We start from the raw sequence: 22,649 nt of genomic DNA, 5'->3' as shown, positions 1-22,649 counted from the left end.
TCCTCTTCCCCAATTAAATATCCTCCCATTTTGCCTAATCCTCTCCTTCTCCATAGCTATGTAGAATGTGAGGCAGTTGTGGTCACTATCACCAAAATGCTCTCCCACCACAAGATCTGATACCTGCCCCGGCTCATTTCCGAGCACTAAGTCTAGAATGGCCTCCCCCCTCGTCAGCCTGTCAACGTACTGAGTTAGGAAACCCTCCTGAACACACCTTACAAAAACAGCTCCATTCAAATCTTCTGCTCGAAGGAGGTTCCAATCAATATTGGGAAAGTTAAAGTCACCCATTACAACAACCCTACTACGTCCACACTTTTCCAAAATCTGCCGACCTATGCTTTCTTCAATCTCCCTGCTGCTATTGGGGGGCCTGGAGTAAACCCCTAACGAGGTGACTGCCCCCTTGATGTTCCTAATTTCCACCCATACTGACTCGGTAGGCAGATCCTCCTCGACGATGGAAGCTTCTGTAGCTGTGATACCTCTCTGGTTAGTAATGCTACATCCCCTCCTCTTTTTCCCCCTTCCCTATTCTTTTTAAATGCTCTAAACCCTGGAACATCCAGCAACCATTCCTGCTCCTGAGAAACCCATGTCTCTGTTATGGCCACAACATCATAGCACCAGGTACTGATCCATGCTCTAAGTTCGTCACTTTTATTTTGGTCCCCTTCCAGTTCAGATGCAACCCGTCTTTCTTGAACAGGTCCCACTTTCCTCAGAAGGCATCCCAATTATCTACATATCTGAAGCCCTCCCTCCTACACCAGCTGTGCAGCCATGTGTTAAGCTGTGCCCGCTCCCTGTTCCTCGCCTCGCTATCTCGTGGCATTGGTAGTAAACCTGAGAACACTACTCTGTTTGTCCTGCTCTGCAGCTTCCACCCTAACTCCCTGAAATCCCTTTTTATATCCTCGATCCTCTTCCTGGCGATATCATTGGTGCCAATATGTAACAAGATTTCTGGCTGTGGGCCCCTCCCCTTTTAGAACCTTATACACCCGATCGGAGACGTCCCGGACCCTGGCACCAGGGAGGCAACATACCTTCTGGGAATCCCGATCCTGACTACAAAATCTCCTGTCGATTCCCCTAACTATTGAGTCCCCTACCACGAGTACTTTTCTATTCTGCCCCCTTCCCTTCATTGCCACAGTGTCAGGCTCAGTGCCAGAGAACTGACTGCTATGGCTTTCCTCTGGTAGGTCATCCCCCCCCACAGTATCCAAAACGGTATACTTATTGCTGAGGGGACTGTCCATAGGGGATCTCTGCACTGTCTGTCTGTCCCCTTTCCTCCCCCTAACTGTAACCCATCTATCCTTGTCCTGAGCCTCAGGAGTGACCAACTCCCGGTAACTCCTCGCACTACCCCCTCAGCCTCCCGAATGATGCGTAGTTCATCCAGCTCCAGCTCCAATTCCCTAACAGGGTTTTCATTACAGGGGAGATGGGAATGTATTGGAGAGGGTGCAAAAGTGATTTACAAGAATGCCTCTAGGATTGAGAAATGTCAGTGATGAAGATAGATTGAAGACGTTGGCACTGTCCTCCTGGGAGAGAAGGCTGGGAGGAGATCGGAGAGAGGTTTTCAAAATCATGAGTGGGCTGGACAGAGTAGAGAAGGAGAAACTGTTCCCGCTCGTAAAAAGAATAAGAATAAGAGGGGCAGAGATTTAGAGTGAGGTGCAAACAAAGCAGGGGTGAAACAACCAATTAGGTCTGGAGGGCACTGCCTGGAAATGTGATGGAGGCAGGTTCAATTAATACATTCAAGAGGGCATTGGATGTTTACTTGGACAAAGAACAAAGAACAAAGAAAATGTACAGCCCAGGAACAGGCCCTTCCGCCCTCCAAGCCTGAGCCGATCCAAATCTGCTGTCTCAACCTGTCGCTCAATCCCTAAGCATCTGTATCCCTCTGCTCCCCACCTACTCATGCATCTGTCCAGACGCATCTTAAATGAATCTCCCGTGCCTGCCTCTACCACCTCTGCTGGCAACGTGTTCCAAACACCCCCCACCCTCTGTGTGTGAAGTACTTGCCGCGTGTATCCCCCTTCAACTTTTCACCTCTCACTTTGAAAACGTGACCTCTCGTTATTGAATCCCTCACCCTGGGAAAAAGCTTGTCTCTACCCACCCTGTCTATACCCTTCATGATTTTGTAAACCTCAATCAGTTCCCCCCTTAATCTCCTTTATTCTAATGAAAACAATCCTAACCTACTCAACCTCTCTTCATCGCTAGCACCTTCCATACCAGGCAACATCCTCGTAAACCTTCTCTGCACCCTCTCCAAAGCGTCCACATCCTTTTGGTAATGTGGCGACCAGAACTGTACACAGTGTTCTAAATGCAGCCGAACCAATGTCTTGTACAATTTTAACATGACCTGCCAGTTCTTATACTCAATACCCCGTCCAATGAAGGCAAGCATACTATATGCCTTTGTGACCACTCTATCCACCTGTGCAGCAACCTTCAGGGTACAGTGGACCTGAATTCCCAGATCTCTCTGCCCATCAACTTTTCCCAAGGCTCTTCCATTCATTGTATAATTCATTCTAGAATTAGCCTTGCCTAAATGCATCACCTCACATTTGTCTGGATTGAACTCCATCTGCCACTTCTCTGCCCAACTCTCCAGTCTATCTATATCCTCCTGTATTCTCTGACAGTCCCTTATGCTTTCTGCTACTCCACCAATCTTTGTGTCATCTGCAAACTTACTGATCATACCAACAGTGCCTTCTTCCAGATCATTTATATATATCACAAACAACAGTGACCCCAACACTGACCCCTGTGGGACACCACTGGTCACCTTTCTCCATTTCGAGAAACTCCCTTCAACTACTACTCTCTGTCTCCTGTTGCTCAACCAGTTCTTTATCCACCTAGCTAGAACACCCTGCACACCATGTGACTTCACTTTCTCCATTAGTCTACAGTGGGGAACCTTATCAAACGCCTTACTAAAGTCCATGTATATGACATCAACAGCCCTTCCTTCATCTAACAACTTGGTCACTTCCTCAAAGAACTCTATTAAGTTGGTAAGGCACAATCTCCACCGCACAAAACCATGTTGCCTATCACTGATAAGCACGTTCCTTTCCAAATATAAATAGATCCTATCCCTCAGTACCTTCTCCAGCAACTTTCCCACCACCGACATCAGGCTCATTGGTCTGTAGTTACCCGGAATATCCTTACTACCCTTCTTGTACAGGGGGACAACATGAGCAACCCTCCAGTCGTCCGGTACCTCACCAGTGTTTAAGGATGTCACAAAGATATCTGTCAGGGCCCCAGCTATTTCCTCTCTCACCTCCCTCAGCAACCTGGGATAGATCCCATCCGGTCCTGGGGATTTGTCCACCTTAATAACCTCTAACCTACCCAACACATCTTCCCTATTTATGTCAACGTGATCCAGACTAATCAAACTTCTATCTCTAATCTCAAGATTCATCATGTTCCTCTCCTCAGTGAACACTGATGCAAAGTAATCATTCAGAATCTCACCCATTCTCTCAGGTTCGGCACACAGCCTTCCTTCATTATCTTTTAGTGGACCAATCCTTTCTTTAGTTACCTGCTTGCCTCTTATATAAGAATAAAATGCTTAAGATAACATGGAAGGGAAAGGGGAAAAGTAGGAGCTGGACACTAGGTAATGATGCTCATTTAATCAGCAAGTTCCAGCATGGTACACTCGATCACTTCCTTCTGATTCTGTCCACTGAGGTCAGGAGAGGGTGAGGGGTGCAGCAGTGCCTGGCACTGGGAGCTAATCCTGCAATGTTGTAACTTATGTCTCAGGTTGGATATTATGCCGACCAGATATCCCAACCTAATCGAGTCCCACCTGCCAGCACCCGGCCCATATCCCTCCACACCCTTCCTATTCATATCCCCATCCAGATGCCCCTTAACTGTTGTAATTGTACCAGCCTCCACCACTTCCTCTGGCAACTCATTCCATACACGTACCACCCTCTGTGTGAAAAAGTTGCCTCTTAGCTCTCTTTTATATCTTTCCCCTCTCACCCTAAACCTATGCCCTCTAGTTCTGGACTCCCCATCCAAAAGACTTTGCCTATTTATCCTATCCATGCCCCTCTTAATTTTATAAACCTCTGTATAGTCACCCCTCAGCCTCTGACGCTCCAGGGAAAACAGCCCCAGCCTGTTCAGCCTCTCCCTGTAGCTCAAACTCACCAACCCTGGCAACATCCTTGTAAATCTTTTCTGAACCCTTTCAAGTTTCACAACATCTTTCCGATAGGAAGGAGACCAGAATTGCATGCAATATTCCAACAGTGGCCTAACCAATGTCCTATACAGCCGCAACATGACCTCCCAACTCCTGTACTCAATACTCTGACCAATAAAGGAAAGCATACCAAACACCTTCTTCACTATCCTATCTACCTGCGACTCCACTTTCAAGGAGCTATGAACCTGCACTCCAAGGTCTCTTTGTTCAGCAACACTCCCTAGGACCTTACCATTAAGTGTATACGTCCTGCTAAGATTTGCTTTCCCAAAATGCAGCATCTCGCATTTATCTGAATTAAACTCCATCTGCCACTTCACAGCCCATTGGCCCATCTGGTCAAGATCCTGTTGTAACCTGAGGTAACCCTCTTCGCTGTCCACTACACTTCCAATTTTGGTGTCATCTGCAAACTTACTAACTGTACCTCTTATGCTCGCATCCAAATCACTTATGTAAATGACAAAAAGTAGAGGACCCAGCACCGATCCTTGTGGCACTCCACTGGTCACAGGCCTCCAGTCTGAAAAACAACCCTCCACCACCACCCTCTGTCTTCTACCTTTGAGCCAGTTCTGTATCCAAATGGCTAGTTCTCCCTATATTCCGTGAGATCTAACCTTGCTAATCAGTCTCCCATGGGGAATCTTGTCGAACGCCTTACTGAAGTCCATATAGATCACATCTACAGCTCTGTCCTCATCAATCCTCTTTGTTACTTCCTCAAAAAATTCAATCGAGTTTGTGAGACATGATTTCCCACGCACAAAGCCATGTTGACTATCCCTAATCAGTCCTTGCCTTTCCAAATACATGTACTTCCTATCCCTCAGGATTCCCTCCAACAACTTGCCCACCACCGACATCAGGCTCACTGGTCTATAGTTCCCTGGCTTGTCTTTACTGCCCTTCTTAAACAGTAGCACCACGTTAGCCAAACTCCAGTCTTCCTGCCCCTCACCTGTGACTATCGATAATACAAATATCTCAACAAGAGGCCCAGCAATCAGGTCCCTAGCTTCCCACAGAGTTCTCGGGTACACCTGATCAGGTCTTGGCGAATTTATCCACTTTTATGAGTTTCAAGCACTTCCTCCTCTGTAATCTGGACATTTGCAAGATGTCACCATCCATTGCCCCACAGTCTATATCTTCCATATCCTTTTCCACAGTAAATACTGATGCAAAATACTCATTTAGTATCTCCCCCATTTTCTGCTGCTCCACACAAAGGCCACTTTGCTGATCTTTGAGGGGCCCTATTCTCGCCCTACTTACCCTTTTGTCCTTAATATACTTGTAAAAATTCTGAGGTATTCTGAGGTAAGGTTTAGCAGGTGTATCCATAAAGACTGAGGGAGGTAACACAGATCCATGATATTGGGAGTGTGACAGGCGGGTGGGAGACAGGAGGGGGAGGGTGGAGGGGAGAAGTGGAGGGGTGAGTTTGGGGTGCAGGTGATATCCTCACATGGTCCAAGTACATTAATAGTTACGTTAGCAGAACTATCAGGAGTGAGGGCAAGGTAGGGGATCAGAGTGGATGCTGAGGTTCCTACCTGGATACCCTCTGGGTGAATGCCTTTCTAGTTGACCCTTGCTTGGTACTTGGTGGTGGCCTGGGTGGGAGGAGTGGAGGACCGCTCTCAGAACCCTCCAGCTTCTGTTGGCTGACTGGCCACTGAGTGCAAACTTTGCTGCTCACAGAGGTCTGCCCCCCTGCTGCTAGAGCTGCTGACCATTGTAGGCTAGGTTCCACAGCCTGCGACTGGTTTTCTGTAAGGATTGCCTGAAACATAAGGAACATAAATAAAGTGACAATAATTACACACGGTTATAAACAGTCCACTCAGACATGCACATGTATCAATAAAATGCAGTCATATATAGCTATGTATACAATTACATATAAATGTCACAGAAACACAGGATGCTTACAACAACATCGGAGGCCATTTGGTCCATTGAGATCATGCTAACTTTAGAAATAAGCAATCGACCCAATACCAATGCCTCACCTTTTCCCCCAATACTGAACTTCCTTCTTTTTCATAAAAAATGTGCAAATCTCTTTTAAATAAAAATTGAAAGAACTGTGGATGCTGTGAGTCAGAAACAAAAGCAGAAGTTGCTGGAAAAGCTCAGCAGGTCTGGCAGCATCTGTGGAGAGAAATCAGAGTTAATGTTTCGGGTCAGGTGACCCTTCCTCAGAATCCCATTCTGAGCTATTCCAGCAACTTCTGCTTTTGTCTGCCTTGATTGAAGCTGCCTGTGTGTAATAAGCCCCATCTTCTCCAATCTACCTTCATCACTGAAGTTCCTCACCCCTGGAACCTCTGGAACATGTAAACCTCTAATATGCCCACTCGAGTGCATTCACATTCTCCTGTATTGTAGTGTCCAAAAATAGCCACAATAGTCCACTTGAGAGTGAACAAGTGTTTTATATAAGTTCATCATAACCTCCTTGCTCCTGTCCTCTATACATGATACTGTGTACTTTATGAACCTTTCCCTCTCAACTTGCCCTGTATCTTCAATGACTTATGCAAATACACATAAAGATCCGTCTGGCCTGCACACTCTTTAGAATTCGACCCTTTGCTTCCTCATGTCTCTCATTTTCACTTAGAACAAAGAACAGTACAACACAGCAACAGACCCTTCGGCCCACCAAATCCATGTTGACACATGACTAACCACCTTTTGTTTCTACATCATCCGTATCCCTCTATTCCCTGCCTATGTCTCTGTCAAGATGCCCCTTAACCATTGGTACACAGCTATGCATCAGACAGCGCATTCCAGGCACATGACACCTGCTAAGTAAAAGAAAGCCTCTCATATCTCCTTTTAAGTTAACCCCTTCTCCCTTAAATCTATGGAGCCTAGTGATTGGCATTTGTATCCTGGAAAAAGAGATTCCAACTATCCATTCTATCCATGCTTCTCATCATTTTGTAAACTTCTATTAGGTCGCCCCTCAGGCATTGATGTTCAAGTGAAAATAAATCAAGTTTGTCTAATCTCACCTCATAGCTAATACCCTCTAAACCAGGCAACATCCTGGTAAATTGCTTCTGTACTCTCACCAAAACCTCTACACCGTTTCTGGTAGTGTGGTGACCAGAACTGTATGAACACAGGAAGAGGTGGATGCACAGGAGGCCAGGGTCAAATGAATGTAATGTCGCTGGAGGGCAGAGGGTGCAATGTAACTGTGTCAGGATCTGGTGACATTGGCTTGTTACTGCAATACTCCGCTAGCTCCTGACAGCCTCAGTCTGATGCCTCCAAACTGCACCTCTCGTTACTCCAACTTCAACTTTAATCTCACTACTTCGCTCCCACCCCATCTCTTTGCCTTCCTTGGAACAGTGGGTATAATTTATTGGTAACTATTCGATAGATTGGAAGAATAATGGCCTGCCTCTGTGCAGACACTTTATTTTAATTGGGTGTATGTCAAACTGACAGCAAATCTTTCTGACATACACAGAGCTCTATTTACACATCCAACAAAACAACAGTGTGACTTGGTCACTAGATTATGAATCAGTTCATTCAATGTTTTACAGAGGAAATGACGCAACTGATTGATACCAGGGACATTGATATGGGGGAAGGGATTCACCGAGATACTTATTAAAAGATACAGGAAGTAAACAGAGAACAGAATTGGACTGAATGGGACAATAAGGTTTGTGTGAAATGAGCAGGACTGATTTAGTAGGCTGGAATGGCTCATGTACAAAAAACCAGCAATGGTCAAACGACTTGCTTCTAAGCTGGAATGTTCTATACTTCTCCACTGTTCTAAACTGAACGGAACACATTCCTGTAAATATGAAGCTGCCATTACAGATTCTGTAAAAGCCTTCAAATTCCACAAAGCAAGTTGACTGTACACAACAGAGCTACCCAATGCTGCAGCAACAACATAGCAAACTGCCCGAGATAATCACTGAGCTCAAGGAAGATGAGTACATGTGAAGACAGTTATTCTAACATTGCAATATGGCAAGGCACTGATTGAAGAAACTGATTTTCTAAGTGCAGAGTGATCGACTTTGTTGAATGTGGTAAGGAAGGTTTTGTTTTCAGCTGGGCAGAGATTCGGAACAAGCATGCACCACAGCATCTGGAGCCAGATACAAAGCACATTCTGTTGAGACATGCTGGTAAATGCTGAAGTAAAAACAGACCCTGCTACTGTAAAAACAACACACAAAGGCTGGGGCTCAAGCCAAAGCCCCACAGGCATTCCTACTGCTTTTGTATCAAGATGTCGGAGAGTTAAATCAACACATGCACATGGATAAATCCAACACAACAGCATTCCTGATCACTACCTTTAGATTTGCAACCCCCAGGTTGTAACAGTAACTGCAATTTGAGCTACACAGATATCCAATCACAGCTAGTGCCTGCTATTGGCCATGATGGAGTGCAGCACTGTCAAATGGTCAGTGCTGAGGGAGTGTGGCACTGTCAGAGGGTCAGTCCTGAGGGAGTGCCGCTCTGTCGAAGGGTCAGTGCTGAGGGAGTGCTGCACTGTCGGAGGGTCAGTGCTGAGGGAGTGCTGCACTGTCGGAGGGTCAGTGCTGAGGGAGTGCTGCACTGTCGGAGGGTTAGTGCTGAGGGAACGCCACACTGTCGGAGGGTCAGTGCTGAGGGAGTGCCGCACTGTTGGAGAGTCAGTGCTGAGGGAGTGCCGCACTGTCGAATGGTCAGTGCTGAGGGAGTGCCGCACTGTCGGATGGTCAGTGCTGAGGGAGTGCCGCACTGTCGGATGGTCAGTGCTGAGGGAGTGTCGCACTGTCGGATGGTCAGTGCTGAGGGAGTGCTGCACTGTCGGATGGTCAGTGCTGAGGGAGTGCTGCACTGTCGGATGGTCAGTGCTGAGGGAGTGCCGCACTGTCAGATGGTCAGTGCTGAGGGAGTGCCGCACTGTCGGAGGGTCAGTGCTGAGGGAGTGTCATGAACCTACAGTGTGTATGTGCATTTGAGACAAAATGAGTGCATGTGCATGCATGTGTGTGCGTGTGTACGTGCACGTGTGCAAGTGAGTGCATATGTGAGAGTTTCTATGATGGTAGGGTGATGCCTCAATCAGTGAATGAAAGATTGAGAATGATGTAGACACAATGATTTGTCTTCAGAAAAGGGTCAGAAAGAGTCAAAAGAAAGCTGAAAAAACAACTCATCAGGAAGTGTCATCTGGAGTGCTGCCAGAATTCAGCTTCTCTGGTTTTATTTTCTTCCCCAGTCAAATAACTGTCTGCCTGTTAGCAAGGCCTGGATAAGTAGGAGTCGAAATCCACCATTCAGCCCATCGAGTCTGCCCCACCATTCCACTGGATCATCATTGATTTGATAATCCTCATGTCTGCTTTCCTGCCTTTTCCTTATAATGCTTGATTCCTTGTTGACTGAATTTCTGTCTCTCTCAGCCCTGAATACACTTAATGATCCATCTTTGACATCTCTCTGTGGTAAAGGATTCCACACATTCAGTACCCTTGGAGAGAAAAAATCCTTCCCATCTCTGCCTTAGGTTAGACTCGCCTTTTGCCCAACAATTCCACACCTACCCTTCGAGGAATAACCCACCCAGACCCTTCCCCTCTGACTAATACAGTTAGTAAGTTTGCAGATGACACCAAATTGGAGGTGTAGTGGACAGCAAAGAGGGTTACCTCAGAGTACAACAGGATCTGGACCAGATGGGCCAATTTAGCTCAGCCAATTCGCCTAACCTGTACTCTTTGGACTGTGTGAGGAAACCAGAGCAAACCCACACGGACAGTTGCCCGAGGCTGGAATTGAACCTGGGGGCCTGGCACTGTGAGGCAGCAGTGCTAACCACTGAGCCACCGTGCCGCCCCACGTGAATCCTTACTCTGAGACTATATCCTGTGGGCCGAGCCTCTCCCACAAGGGGAAACAACCTTTCTGTACTTACCTTGTCAAATCCGAGAAGAATCATTTATGTCTTTCTAAACTCCAATTAGTACAAGGATCGGTGCTGGGCCCTCTATTTTTTGTTTTTACATAAATGATTTGGATGCGAGCATAAGAGGGCTACCTTAGATTATAACAGGATCTGGACCAGATGGGCCAATGGGCTGTGAAGTGGCAGATGGAGTTTAATTCAGATAAATGCGAGATGCTGCATTTTGGGAAAGCAAATCTTAGCAGGACTTATACACTTAATGGTAAGGTCCTAGGGAGTGTTGCTGAACAAAGAGACCTTGGAGTGCAGGATCATAGCTCCTTGAAAGTGGAGTCGCATGTAGATTGGATAGTGACGAAGGCATTTGGTATGCTTTCCTTTATTGGTCAGAGTATTGAGTACAGGAGTTGGGAGGTCATGTTGTGAAACTTGAAAGGGTTCAGAAAAGATTTACAAGGATGTTGCCAGGGTTGGAGGATTTGAGCTACAGGGAGAGGCTGAACAGGCTGGGGCTGTTTTCCCTGGAGCGTCGGAGGTTGAGGGGTGACCTTATCGAGGTTTACAAAATTATGAGGGGCATGGATAGGGTAAATAGACAAAGTCTTTTCCCTGGGGTGAGGGAGTCCAGAACCAGAGGGCATAGGTTTAGGGTGAGAGGGGAAAGATATAAAAGATACCTAAGGGGCAACCTCTTCACGCAGAGGGTGGTACGTGTATGGAATGAGCTGTCAGAGGATGTGGTGGAGGCTGGTACAATTACAACATTTAAGAGGCATTTGGATGGGTATATGAATAGGAAGGGTTTGGAGGGATATGGGCCGGGTGCTGGCAGGTGGGACTAGATTGGGTTGGGATATCTGGTCGGCTTGGACGGGTTGGACCGAAGGGTCTGTTTCCATGCTGTACATCTCTATGACTCTAAGAGCATGGGAATTTTAAAAAGAAATAGAGTATAAATTTTTGAGTTATAAATTCACAGTTCATATTTGTTTCTCGTAATTGGTTAAAAACAGTTTGATTACAATAAATTGTTACTTTTCTGTTAATGAAAAGAAAACCTGGAGTGCATATTCCTTTAACCAGAATTACAGATAAAATTCAGCGATTTGATGGTTTAATCAAATTTACAGACTTGTGATAACTTCTGAAATAGTGGGGCTTAATTTTCAGCACACATCTCCTGCCCTGACAATTCACCATCAAAGATTGATGTACACTCTTTCAAACTCTGCTGCTAACTCTGCATAATCCAAGCCTATCGCTTCTGCCAAAATGCAACCTCTCACAGTTCCCTGTATTACATTCTTCCTGATATTTTCCTTCCCACCCTGCTAGCCTATCTACATTGTTTTGAGTTGATTTGTATCATCCTCATTGTTTATCATTCCTCCAAGTTTTATGGCATCTGCAAATTTTGCTCAGTATTCCCAAGTCCAAGTCATTTATGTACAACTTCAGGGACACCAAAAAAAGCCCTTATCAACAATCATTCAGTCTGAAAAATACCCCCTGAGATGAGGAAGAACTTCTTCAGCAAGACAGTGTTGACTCTGTGGAACCCATTTCTGCAGAAGGCTGTGGAGATCAAGTCATTGAGTGCGTTTAAGACAGAGATCAATAGGTACTTGACTAGTTACAGGATCAAAATTGAGTGAGAGAGAGCTCAGAAGAGCCAGGAGGAGACATGAGAAGTTGTTGGTGGATAGGATCAGGGTTAACCCTAAGGCTTTCCACAGGTATGTCAGGAATTAAAGAATGACGAGAGTTAAATTAGGGCCAATCAAGGATAATAGTGGGAAGTTGCGTGTGGAGTCAGAGGAGATAGAGGAAACACTTAAATGAATATTTTTCAACAGTGTTCACTATAGAAAATGAAAATGTTGGCAAGGAACATACAGAGATACTTGCATCTGGACTAGAAGAGATTGAGGATCACAAGGAAGAGGTATTAGAAATACTGCAGAGTGTGAAAATAGACAAGTCCCCTGGGTCAGATGGGATCTATCCTAGGATCCTCTCGGAAGCAAGGGAAGAGATTGACGAGCCTTTGGCATTGATCTTCAAATCATCATTGTCTACAGGAATAGTGCCTGAGGACTGGAGGATAGCAAATGTGGTTCCCTTGTTCAAAAAGGGTAGTAGAGACAACCCTGGTAATTACAGACCAGTGAGTCTCACTTCAGTTGTTGGGAAAGTGTTGGGAAAGGTTATAAGAGATGGGATTTATAACCATCTAGAAAAGAATAATCTGATCAGGGACAGTCAGCTCGGTTTTGTGAAGGGTAGGTCGTGCCTAACGAATCTTATTGAGTTTTTTGACAAAGTGACCAAACAGGTAGATGAGAGTAAACTGGTTGATGTGGTGTATATGGATTTCAGCAAGGCGTTCGATAAGGGTCCCCACAGTAGGTCAGGCAGCATTCAAGGAGCAGGAGATGTGACGTTTCGGGCATGAGCCCTTCTTCAGGAATCAGAAGAAGGGCTCATGCCCGAAATGTCGAATCTCCTGCTCCTTGGATGCTGCCTGACCTGCTGCACTTTTCCAGCAACACATTTTCAGCTCTGATCTCTAGCATCTGCAGTCCTCACTTTCCCTACAGTAGGCTATTATACAAAATGTGGAGGAATGGGATTGTGGGAGACATAGCAGTGTGGATCAGTAATTGGCTTGCTGAAAGAAAACAGAGGGTTGTAGTTGATGGAACATGTTCATCTTGGTGTCCAGTTACTAGCAGCGTACTGCAAGGGTCGGTGTTGGGTCCACTGCTGTTCATCATTTTTATAAATGACCTGAATGAGGGCTTAGAAGGGTGGGTTAGTAAATTTGTGGACGACACTAAGGTCGGTGGAGTTGTGGATAGTGCCGAAGGATGTAGTAGGTTGCAGAGAGACATAGATAGGATGCAGAGCTGGGCTGAGAGGTGGCAAATGGAGTTCAATGCGGACAAGTGTGAGGTGATGTACTTTGAATGGAGTAATCAGAATGCAAAGTACTGGGCTAATGGTAAGATTCTTGGGAGTGCAGATGAGCAGAGAGATCTCAGTATCCAGGTACACAGATCCTTGAAAGTTGCCACCCAGATTGACAGGGTTGTTAAGAAGGTATACAGTGTTTTGGCCTTAATTAATAGAGGGATTGAGTTCTGGAACCAGGAGGTTATGCTGCAGCTGTACAAAGCTCTGGTACAGCCACACTTGGAGTATTGTGTACAGTGCTGGTCACCGCATTATAAGAAGGATGTGGAAGCTTTGGAAAGGGTACAGAGGAGATTTACAAGGATGTTGCCTGGTATGGAGGGAAGGTCTTACAAGGAAAGGCTGAGGGCCTTGAGGCTGTTCTCGTTAGAGAGAAGAAGGTTGAGAGGTGACTTAATAGAGACATACAAGATAATCAGAGGGTTAGATAGGGTGGACAGGGAGAGCCTTTTTCCAAGTATGGGGACGGCAAACACGAGAGGACACAACTTTAAAGTGAGGGGAGATAGATATAGGACAGATGTCAGAGGTAGTTTCTTTACTCAGAGAGTAGTAAGGGTATGGAATGCTTTGCCTGCAACGGTAGTAGATTCGCCAAGTTTAAGTACATTTAAGTCGTCATTGGACAAGCATATGGATGTACATCGAATAGTGTAGGTGGGATGGGCTTCAGATTAGTATGACAGGACGGCACAACATCGAGGGCTGAAGGGCCCGTACTGCGCTGTAATGTTAAAAAAAGGCAGGAGAATAGAGATTGAAGAACGTATAAAGCCATGATCGACTGGTGGGATTGGCCTGATGGGCTGAATGGTCTAATTCTGCTCCTGTATTTTATGATCTTACGGTCAATTATGAGTATATGAATCGGGAGCAGATGTAGCCCTTTGGCCCCTCTATCCTGCTCTCCTGTTCAATAAGATCATGGTTCACTGTGACTGTGACCTCAAATAACCATTCTCATCTACGTGATTACCTTTCAGCTCTCTCACTTCACAGGAATCTATCTGACTTGGTCTTAAAAATATTCAAGGACTTTGCTTTCACCACCTTTTTGGGAAGAGAGTTCCGAAGACTTACCACCAGCTGAGAGACAAAATTTCCACCTCACGGTTTTAAATGGGCAAACCCTGATTTCTAAACTGTGAGCCGCGTTGTCATTTCTCCCAAAAGCAAATAAAAATCCTGTTTCCATCGATCGCTCAGGACCTTTATCTCAGCTACCTTGCCACCCAAGTTAACACTGACCTTCCCGTGCTGCGAGGAGGTTTGCCAAAGAGGTACCTTACAGAAAGTGAAGACAGTGGGTCAGACTCGATGGAATGTCAAAGGATAAGGAGAATGAGCAGGTGGAAGTGAGGTCTGCAGATGCTGGAGATCAGAGTCGAAAGTGTGTTACTGGAAAAGCACAGCAGGTCAGGGAGCATCCTGATGAAGGGCTCCAGCTCAAACTGTCGATTCTCCTGCTCCTCGGATGCTGCCTGACCTGCTGTGCTTTTCCAGCAACACACTTGCGAGAATGAGCAGATGAGCAGAGTCTGACTGGATGTGATATCGGGCAGTGAGAGGGAGAGTAAGACGGCGCTGGAGAGAACATGGTTTCTCATGTCGTGATGAACACTGGGTTTGTTCCTTTGCCCTTGTATCGTACTGGTTTTCTTGTTCATATCATTCAGGAGTGAAATTTATCATTCAATGGGAGTAAGTGCTTTCAGAACAAGCTGACAGAACTCTCCATGCCAAGTAATGCTGTTCAGACCAACAGCAATATATAGAGATTAGCAACAGGAAATATGGGATAGAGTCAACAGGTCAGGTGTGGGGAGAGAGAAACAGTTAGGATTTTGGGACCGTGACCTTACATCACACCTGAGAAAAGTTAGCAATGGTTCGAGCAAATCAAAAGAGGGAGGTGAAAAGATGAACAGAGGAAAGCTCTATAAGAGGGTGGAAAGCAGATTAAACAACAAAAAGTTCTTGCTAGTTTTTTTCCCTCTCTTTATTAATTCCTTTATTTAGCGTTTAGATACCTGCTATTCTGGCCTCATCTATACACACCTTTTCTTGGCCTGACTTATTATTACTCCCTTTAGCTTTTGTAACACAAACATTTTTCTTATTAAATCTCTGCTGCCCTCCACTCTGTCACAGACCCCTGATTCACATCTCTCCTCAGGTCAACTGCTAAAACCTATTGTATTGTGAGTTTGTCTTTGTTCTGATGAAGTTCACAGAGCTGAAACATCTCATTCTGTTTTGGCCCCGAGCTGCTGCCAGGCCCTGATGAGCACTTCTAGGACTTGTACTTCCATCACAGATTTCCAGATTCCATGGGTTTATCACTCTGGCACTATTTGAACCTTTTAACAATTCTTTCATGGGATGTGGGTGTTGCTGGCAGGGCTGGTTAGGGACATTGCCTATCCCCAAACTGCCCTCAAACTGGGGAGGGGGGGTGGGCTCACTCAGCCCTTTCAGAGGGCAGTTACGAGTTGGCCACAAACAAAACCGGAAAGTGCTGGAGAAACACAAGTTTGGCAGCATCTGTGGAGATAGAAACAGCTATCCTTAGTAGCCACACACACAGACGACAAACAACATGAATTCGACTGGGACAACACTATTATTATAGTGCAAGCCAAACAGAGAACAGCCAGGGAATTCCTAGAGGCATGACACTCACCCACTGATTCTATCAACAAACACATCGACCTGGACCCAATATACCGGCCACTGCAGCGGACAGCAACTGACAACCGGAAGCGGCAGAGACAAGCCACTATAAATGCCAGAGGAAACATGACAGAAGCGCTTCACAGGAGGCTCCCAAGCACTGAGGATGTCACCTAGAAAGGGGACGAAACGTTTGCAACAAAAACTCCCAGCTCAGCGAACAGAACCACAACGAGCACCCGAGCTACAAATCTTCTCCCAAACTTTGAAGATAGAAACAGAGTTAGTGTTTCCAACTCATCTTTGTTTTATTGAAGAGTCAGCCACGTTGCTTTGGGTCTGGAGTCACGTGGATGCCAGACTGAGTAAGAAAAGCAGATTTCCTTCTTTTGAAAGAAGGACATTATTGAACCAAATGGATTTATACAACAATCAATGATCATAGTCACCATTACAGTGACCAGATTTATAATTCCAGATTTATAAACTGAACACAAATTCTACCAGTTGCTCTAATGGGGAGTGAACCCGTGGCCCAGAGCATTAGTCGCTAGATTAGCTCTCCTCTAAGAATGCTATTCCTGATGAAGGGCTTATGCTCGAAACGTCGAATTCTCTATTCCTGAGATGCTGCCTAACCTGCTGTGCTTTGACCAGCAACACATTTGCAGCTGTGATCTCCAGCATCTGCAGACCTCATTTTTTACTCCTCTAAGAATGGTCATTATCAAGCTAGGGTTGGGTGATGTGTGAGAAATTTCATCCGGTGGTTATTGTTGCAAATTCAGTCTCGTTAAACATGTCATAAGTACTTCGAGGTGCACTTCTGCTGCCAAGGCTTACAAAGTTTTGGGTTAAATGCTGAGAAATGGGACTACAATAGTGATATGATTGTTTTTGGAAGAAAGTCCTTCACCTACCTGATGAAGAGCTTCCACTCAAAAGGTCAACTCTCCTGCTCCTCTGAGCTTGCCTGACCAGCTGCATTTTTACAGCACCACACTCTTCAACATATGATTGTTTTTGACCATCACAGACTCAATGGGCTGAAGGGCCTTTTTCTATGCTGTAGACCTCCATGACATTCTTCCACCAGTCTCCCCAACACATATCATAGAATGAAGCAACTGTTCCTGGTATCTCTTCCTTGCTCCAAGCTGGACCTGTGCCTCCCTATCTCCCACTCCCTTGTGGGCACTGAGTCAATCATGGACATGACTTCAAATAGTCACTGAGCGTCTACACTGCAGAACATGGTACCTGGATCCACACCCAATGCTAGACTCAGATTGAAAAACTGTTTATTTTTCAGCTCCAAGCAAAACATTCTTATACTTTCAATCCATTACAGAAACTCTCTCCAATAAACTAATCTCCTTGAACTTTGTGTGAGCCAGATGGATGAGTGCCAAAGGGTTGAAAGACAATCATTGAATACTCCAAGATGAATGAACAATGGGAGGTCTGGGGCTCTGTTAGGACATCGTAAACTTCACATTTTCCAATGTAATATTATCCATACTTTTCCTCACAACACTGCTATCCAATATCTGCAATTTCACTCATGGGGGAGGGTACATTCTGGTGTGCACTTTAATGTGGGGGGGGGATTGAGATTGATAACATCAGTGGTACCTCTGATGTATAAATGGGGAGCCGAGAGCATTTTGACAAGGCATAGCTGCCTCTGCGAGCCTGACTCTGTCCACAGAAACTACATTCACCCACAGAATGCTTCATTGCTAAACATGGATTAGCTGGGCTGAGGTCAGTGAACAGCATCAGCAACAGAAAGACTGGTCAACGTGCTGTTTCGCCTTTCTATTCTTGGTCCAGTCTGTTTGAGAATTGCCCGTTCAGCTGGGAGAGAGTGTCCGGCTCCTTCTTGTTCTTTATTCTCTTGTCAGATAGCGTGGAAAAACAAGGAGGCAGAGGTGCCCTTTCATGCTCCGAGTGAGAGAAAGGGGCCGATTGAAACAGTTGACTCACATCCCATCACTCTCAGGGTAAGTTCCTCAAGCAAGGCACAGCTTAAGGTCATAACCTTCAAATAAAAAATTAGTCAGTGGCACTGGCCAATAAGAACATCAATGTACTTACTATTCAGAACAGGAATGCCTCTGCAGTCATGTAGAGATTGATCCCAGAGGAGCCAGAAAAGAATGTATTTTTATTGAATTATATAATTAAATAAAGCAGGGCAAGTCAATCTCAGTGCTTAGAAATCCAAGCATACTCCAAGCTAAGAAGAATGATGTCTTCATGTGTTTCTTTGAGTTTAGGTCTAAGATGAGTGGGGGTGATGTACTAACTTGATTCTCAGCCACTTGTTTCAGAGGTTGTTGCTGAGTGGGGCACTCTCAGCCTGTCAGTATGTTCCAGACCAGAAGGCTGGAGAGGAGCAGCCATGGGCAGAACCCCAAAGGCCAGCAATCTCTGCATGAACACTAGAATTTCTCAGGGTTAAAATAGAACATGATGGAAATGCACAGAGGTTCACATCGCAACTAGCAGAGAAACAACTGGTTCACATTTCTACTCATATACAGATGACCTGTCCCCCTCCCTCTCCCGAAGGGGCTGACTCTCACTGGGGTATGGGGTCTCCCTCCCTCTCCCGAAGGGGCTGACTCTCACTGGGGTACGGGGTCTCCCTCCCTCTCCCGAAGGGGCTGAGTCGCACTGGGGTACGGGGTCTCCCTCCCTCTCCTGAAGGGGCTGACTCTCACTGGGGTACGGGGTCTCCCTCCCTCTCCTGAAGGGGCTGACTCTCACTGGGATACGGGGTCTCCCTCCCTCTCCTGAAGGGGCTGACTCTCACTGGGGTACGGGGTCCCCCTTCCTCTCCTGAAGGGGCTGACCCTCACTGGGGTACGGGGTCTCCCTCCCTCTCCTGAAGGGGCTGACTCTCACTGGGGTACGGGGTCCCCCTCCCTCTCCTGAAGGGGCTGACTCTCACTGGGATACGGGGTCTCCCTCCCTCTCCTGAAGGGGCTGACTCTCACTGGGGTACGGGGTCCCCCTCCCTCTCCTGAAGGAGCTGACTCTCACTGGGATACGGGGTCTCCCTCCCTCTCCTGAAGGGGCTGACTCTCACTGGGGTATGGGGTCTCCCTCCCTCTCCTGAAGGGGCTGACCCTCACTGGGGTATGGGGTCTCCCTCCCTCTCCTGAAGAGGCTGACTCTCACTGGGGTACGGGGTCTCCCTCCCTCTCCTGAAGGGGCTGACTCTCACTGGGATACGGGGTCACCCTCCCTCTCCTGAAGGGGCTGACTCTCACTGGGGTACGGGGTCTCCCTCCCTCTCCTGAAGGGGCTGACTCTCGCTAGCTTATGGGTCCCCATCTCTCCCGAAAGTATTAAGTTTTGTTCCTATAAGATTCAGGTGAGTTAAGTGAGCATGGGAAAACAGGAGCAGGAGCTGGCCAGTAGTACCATGAGCATACTCCACCATTCTACACGCCTGGTCATCCATCTCAATGCCAGATTCCAGCTCTATACTTTCAGTTCAGTGATTTCAGTCTTGAACTAACTTGGTGACTTAGCATTGCAGAATCTCTACAGTAAAGAAAGAAGCCATTCAGCCCATCAAGACTGCACCAACACTCCAAAGAGCAAACCACCTAAATCTAGCCCTTTACCCTACATTTACCATGTCTAACCACCAGACCTGCACAGTTTCACTCAGCTTAAAGATCCATGGAAACTACGAGGCAATTTAGCATGGCCAATCCACCTAACCTGCACATCTTTGGACTGTGGGAGGAAACCAGAGCACCCGGAGGAAACCCACACAGACAGTCGCCCGAGGCTGGAATCAAATCCGGTCCCTGCTAACCACTGAGCCAACACACTGCCCATAGTTACACTGTCCACTGGGAGAGAGAATTCCAACACTTCACCACTGTCTCAGTGAAGAAGTTGCTCCACCCCTCCATTCTAAATGGCTTTTACTGTATTCTGAAATTATATTGTCTCAAAGCCTTCCGGTCAGGGGCAGAACTCTTTCCACATCTAATTGTGCCTAGGCCTTTTAAGAAGTTTCGATGAGAACACATTCTCTTTATCTAAACTGTAGTGAATATAAACCCAGTCTACATTCTCAGGAGTCAGTCAGGTGAATCTCTGCTGCATTCCCTCAATGAAAAGTATATATTTCTTTCGACGAACAAACCAAAAACTAGGAGGGATCCAAATGGAGTCAATCCTGCCCTGCAAAGGTCACAACTAAACCGGGAGCTGCAAATAAATATGTCACATCTACATATTGAAGTAATCTGCTTTTCTCTTTGTTCCGTTACTCACAAAATATGTGGCCTCATGTCCGCACTCCAATGTGTGTTGTTCCTAAATATTCCATCATCTCTGTATTTCCTACTGTACTAGTAGCACGTTTAAGTTTACTGGAGCACATGGCTCACCTATGTTTGAGATGAAAGTTAAATGCCCACTGAATTGAAAACAGGGATATTGGTAAAGGCTGCTGGCTGATGTCCAGGGTGTATGAGATTATGCTGTTGCTGTCCATTAACTGTGAACATGAACACTACAGCTTGGCTCAGCAACAGCCACACACTGTTTCTGTAATCTTTAAACTAAAACTAAAGCCTACACTGACTGACGAGCTCCTCCAGCTGCATTCACCACCACACACACTAGTTGTATGAAATAAACTACTCGCACAGAGCTGGGAAACATCAGAAAGGAAATAAGATTACACACAATGAACAATGACAGTGAACCTCATTTAACAGATAGCTACAACACAACTGAAGTTATAGTAATGGGCACTAGGACAGACAATCACAGGACTCAATACTGAGCTCCTCCACTGCCAATGCAATGTGCTGCAGTTTGTATTATCCAGAAGAGCAGGAACTCTCTCCATAACTGAGACGGAGAAGGGCAGTAATGTCATGGGAACATCATCTCTAATTCCTCCTCCAAGCCACACACCATCCTGACTTGGAAATATATCACCGCTCCTTCAGTGTCGTTGGGTCAGAATCCCAGAATTCCCTCCCTAACAGCAATGTGGGTCTAGCTACGGCAGTTCAAGGCCGCAGGTCACTGTCATCTTCCCAAGGGCAACTAGGGATGGGCAAAACTCTGTCTTTGCCAAGGAAACTGCCAGAAGGTTATTGTTTTAAAACATACTCAAACACCTCAAAATTACTCTGCACTGTTCTGCAAATTGTGGAGGTCACGTAAAGCAGGAGAGATCCTGACACTCAGCACGAAACTGTCAATCGGAAACAGATTTTCCTTTGACTCCCTATTGTTTTTCAAGGGAAAGCAGTTTCCTGGAACGCCTCCGCACATTATTCTGGCTTGAATCCAGCGTAATACTGGTGTAATACTCGGACTCTGTTAAGGAAATGCAATCCTGTGGTTATTTAATAATAAAACTGCACGGGCCAAAGGCTATTCTATAAACACACTTAATGAATTCCAGGTCAGACTGGCGACATACCTGCTATCACGAGCCCACATCGACTCGGCAGCACACGTTATCTGCTGTTGGGAGTCACATGGAAATGTGGATGAATGGTGGGGGCTTGTGTACAAAGAACAAAGAATGTTTACAGCCCAGTAACAGGCCCTTCGGCCCTCCAAGCCTGAGCTGATCTAAATCCACTGTCTAAACCTGTTGCCCACTTCCGAAGCATCTGTATCCCTCTGCTCCCCACCTACTCATGCATCTGTCCAGACGCACCTTAAATGAATCTACCGTGCCTGCCTCTACCACCTCTGCTGGCAACGTGTTCCAAACACCCCCCACCCTCTGTGTGTGAAGTACTTGCCGCGTGTATCTCCCTTAAACTTTTCACCTCTCACCTTGAAAGCGTGACCTCTCGTTATTGAATCCTTCACCCTGGGAAAAAGCTTGTCTCTACCCACCCTGTCTATACCCTTCATGATTTTGTAAACCTCAGTCAGGTCACCCCTCAACCTCCTTTTTTCTAATGAAAACAAACCTAACCTACTCAACCTCTCTTCATAGCTAGCACCTTCCATACCAGGCAACATCCTCGTAAACCTTCTCTGCACCCTCTCCAAAGTGTCCACATCCTTTTGGTAATGTGGCGACCAGAACTGTACACAATATTCTAAATGCGGCCGAACCAATGTCCTGTACAATTTTAACATGACCTGCCAGCTCTTATACTCAATACCCCGTCCAATGAAGGCAAGCATACTATATACCTTTGTGACCACTCTATCCACCTGTGCAGCAACCTTCAGGGTACAGTGGACCTGAACTCCCAGGTCTCTCTGCCCATCAACCTTTCCCAAGGCTCTTCCATTCATTGTATAATTCGCTCTAGAATTAGACTTGCCTAAATGCATCACCTCACATTTGTCTGGATTGAACTCCATCTGCCACTTCTCTGCCCAACTCTCCAGTCTATCTATACCCTCCTGTATTCTCTGACAGTCCCTTATGCTTTCTGCTACTCCACCAATCTTTGTGTCATCTGCAAACTTGGTGATCATACCAACAGTGCCCTCTTCCAGATCATTTATGTATATCACAAACAACAGTGACCCCAACACTGACCCCTGTGGGACACCACTGGTCACCTTTCTCCATTTCGAGAAACTCCCTTCAACTACTACTCTCTGTCTCCTGTTGCTCAACCAGTTCTTTATCCACCTAGCTAGAACACCCTGCACACCATGTGACTTCACTTTCTCCATTAGTCTACAGTGGGGAACCTTATCAAACACCTTACTAAAGTCCATGTATAT

General features: G+C 46.1%; 1 protein-coding gene across 4 annotated transcripts in view; it reads right to left on the bottom strand.

The window, feature by feature from the left end:
• Positions 1–22,649, bottom strand: part of ttll5 (tubulin tyrosine ligase-like family, member 5) — a 386,423-nt gene that overhangs the window by 23,139 nt on the left and 340,635 nt on the right. For all 4 annotated transcript variants that reach the window (XM_060829527.1, XM_060829530.1, XM_060829531.1 and 1 more), the window contains one exon: positions 5,851–6,080. In XM_060829527.1, the coding sequence (XP_060685510.1) occupies positions 5,851–6,080 (230 nt within the window). The remainder of the gene's footprint in view (positions 1–5,850; positions 6,081–22,649) is intronic.

Source organism: Hemiscyllium ocellatum, chromosome 8 (genome assembly GCF_020745735.1).
Source record: "Hemiscyllium ocellatum isolate sHemOce1 chromosome 8, sHemOce1.pat.X.cur, whole genome shotgun sequence".
NCBI classification, from domain to species: Eukaryota; Metazoa; Chordata; class Chondrichthyes; order Orectolobiformes; family Hemiscylliidae; genus Hemiscyllium; species Hemiscyllium ocellatum.
The sequence above is the reverse complement of the archived record's forward strand: the minus strand, read 5'-3'. Positions and strand labels throughout refer to the sequence as shown.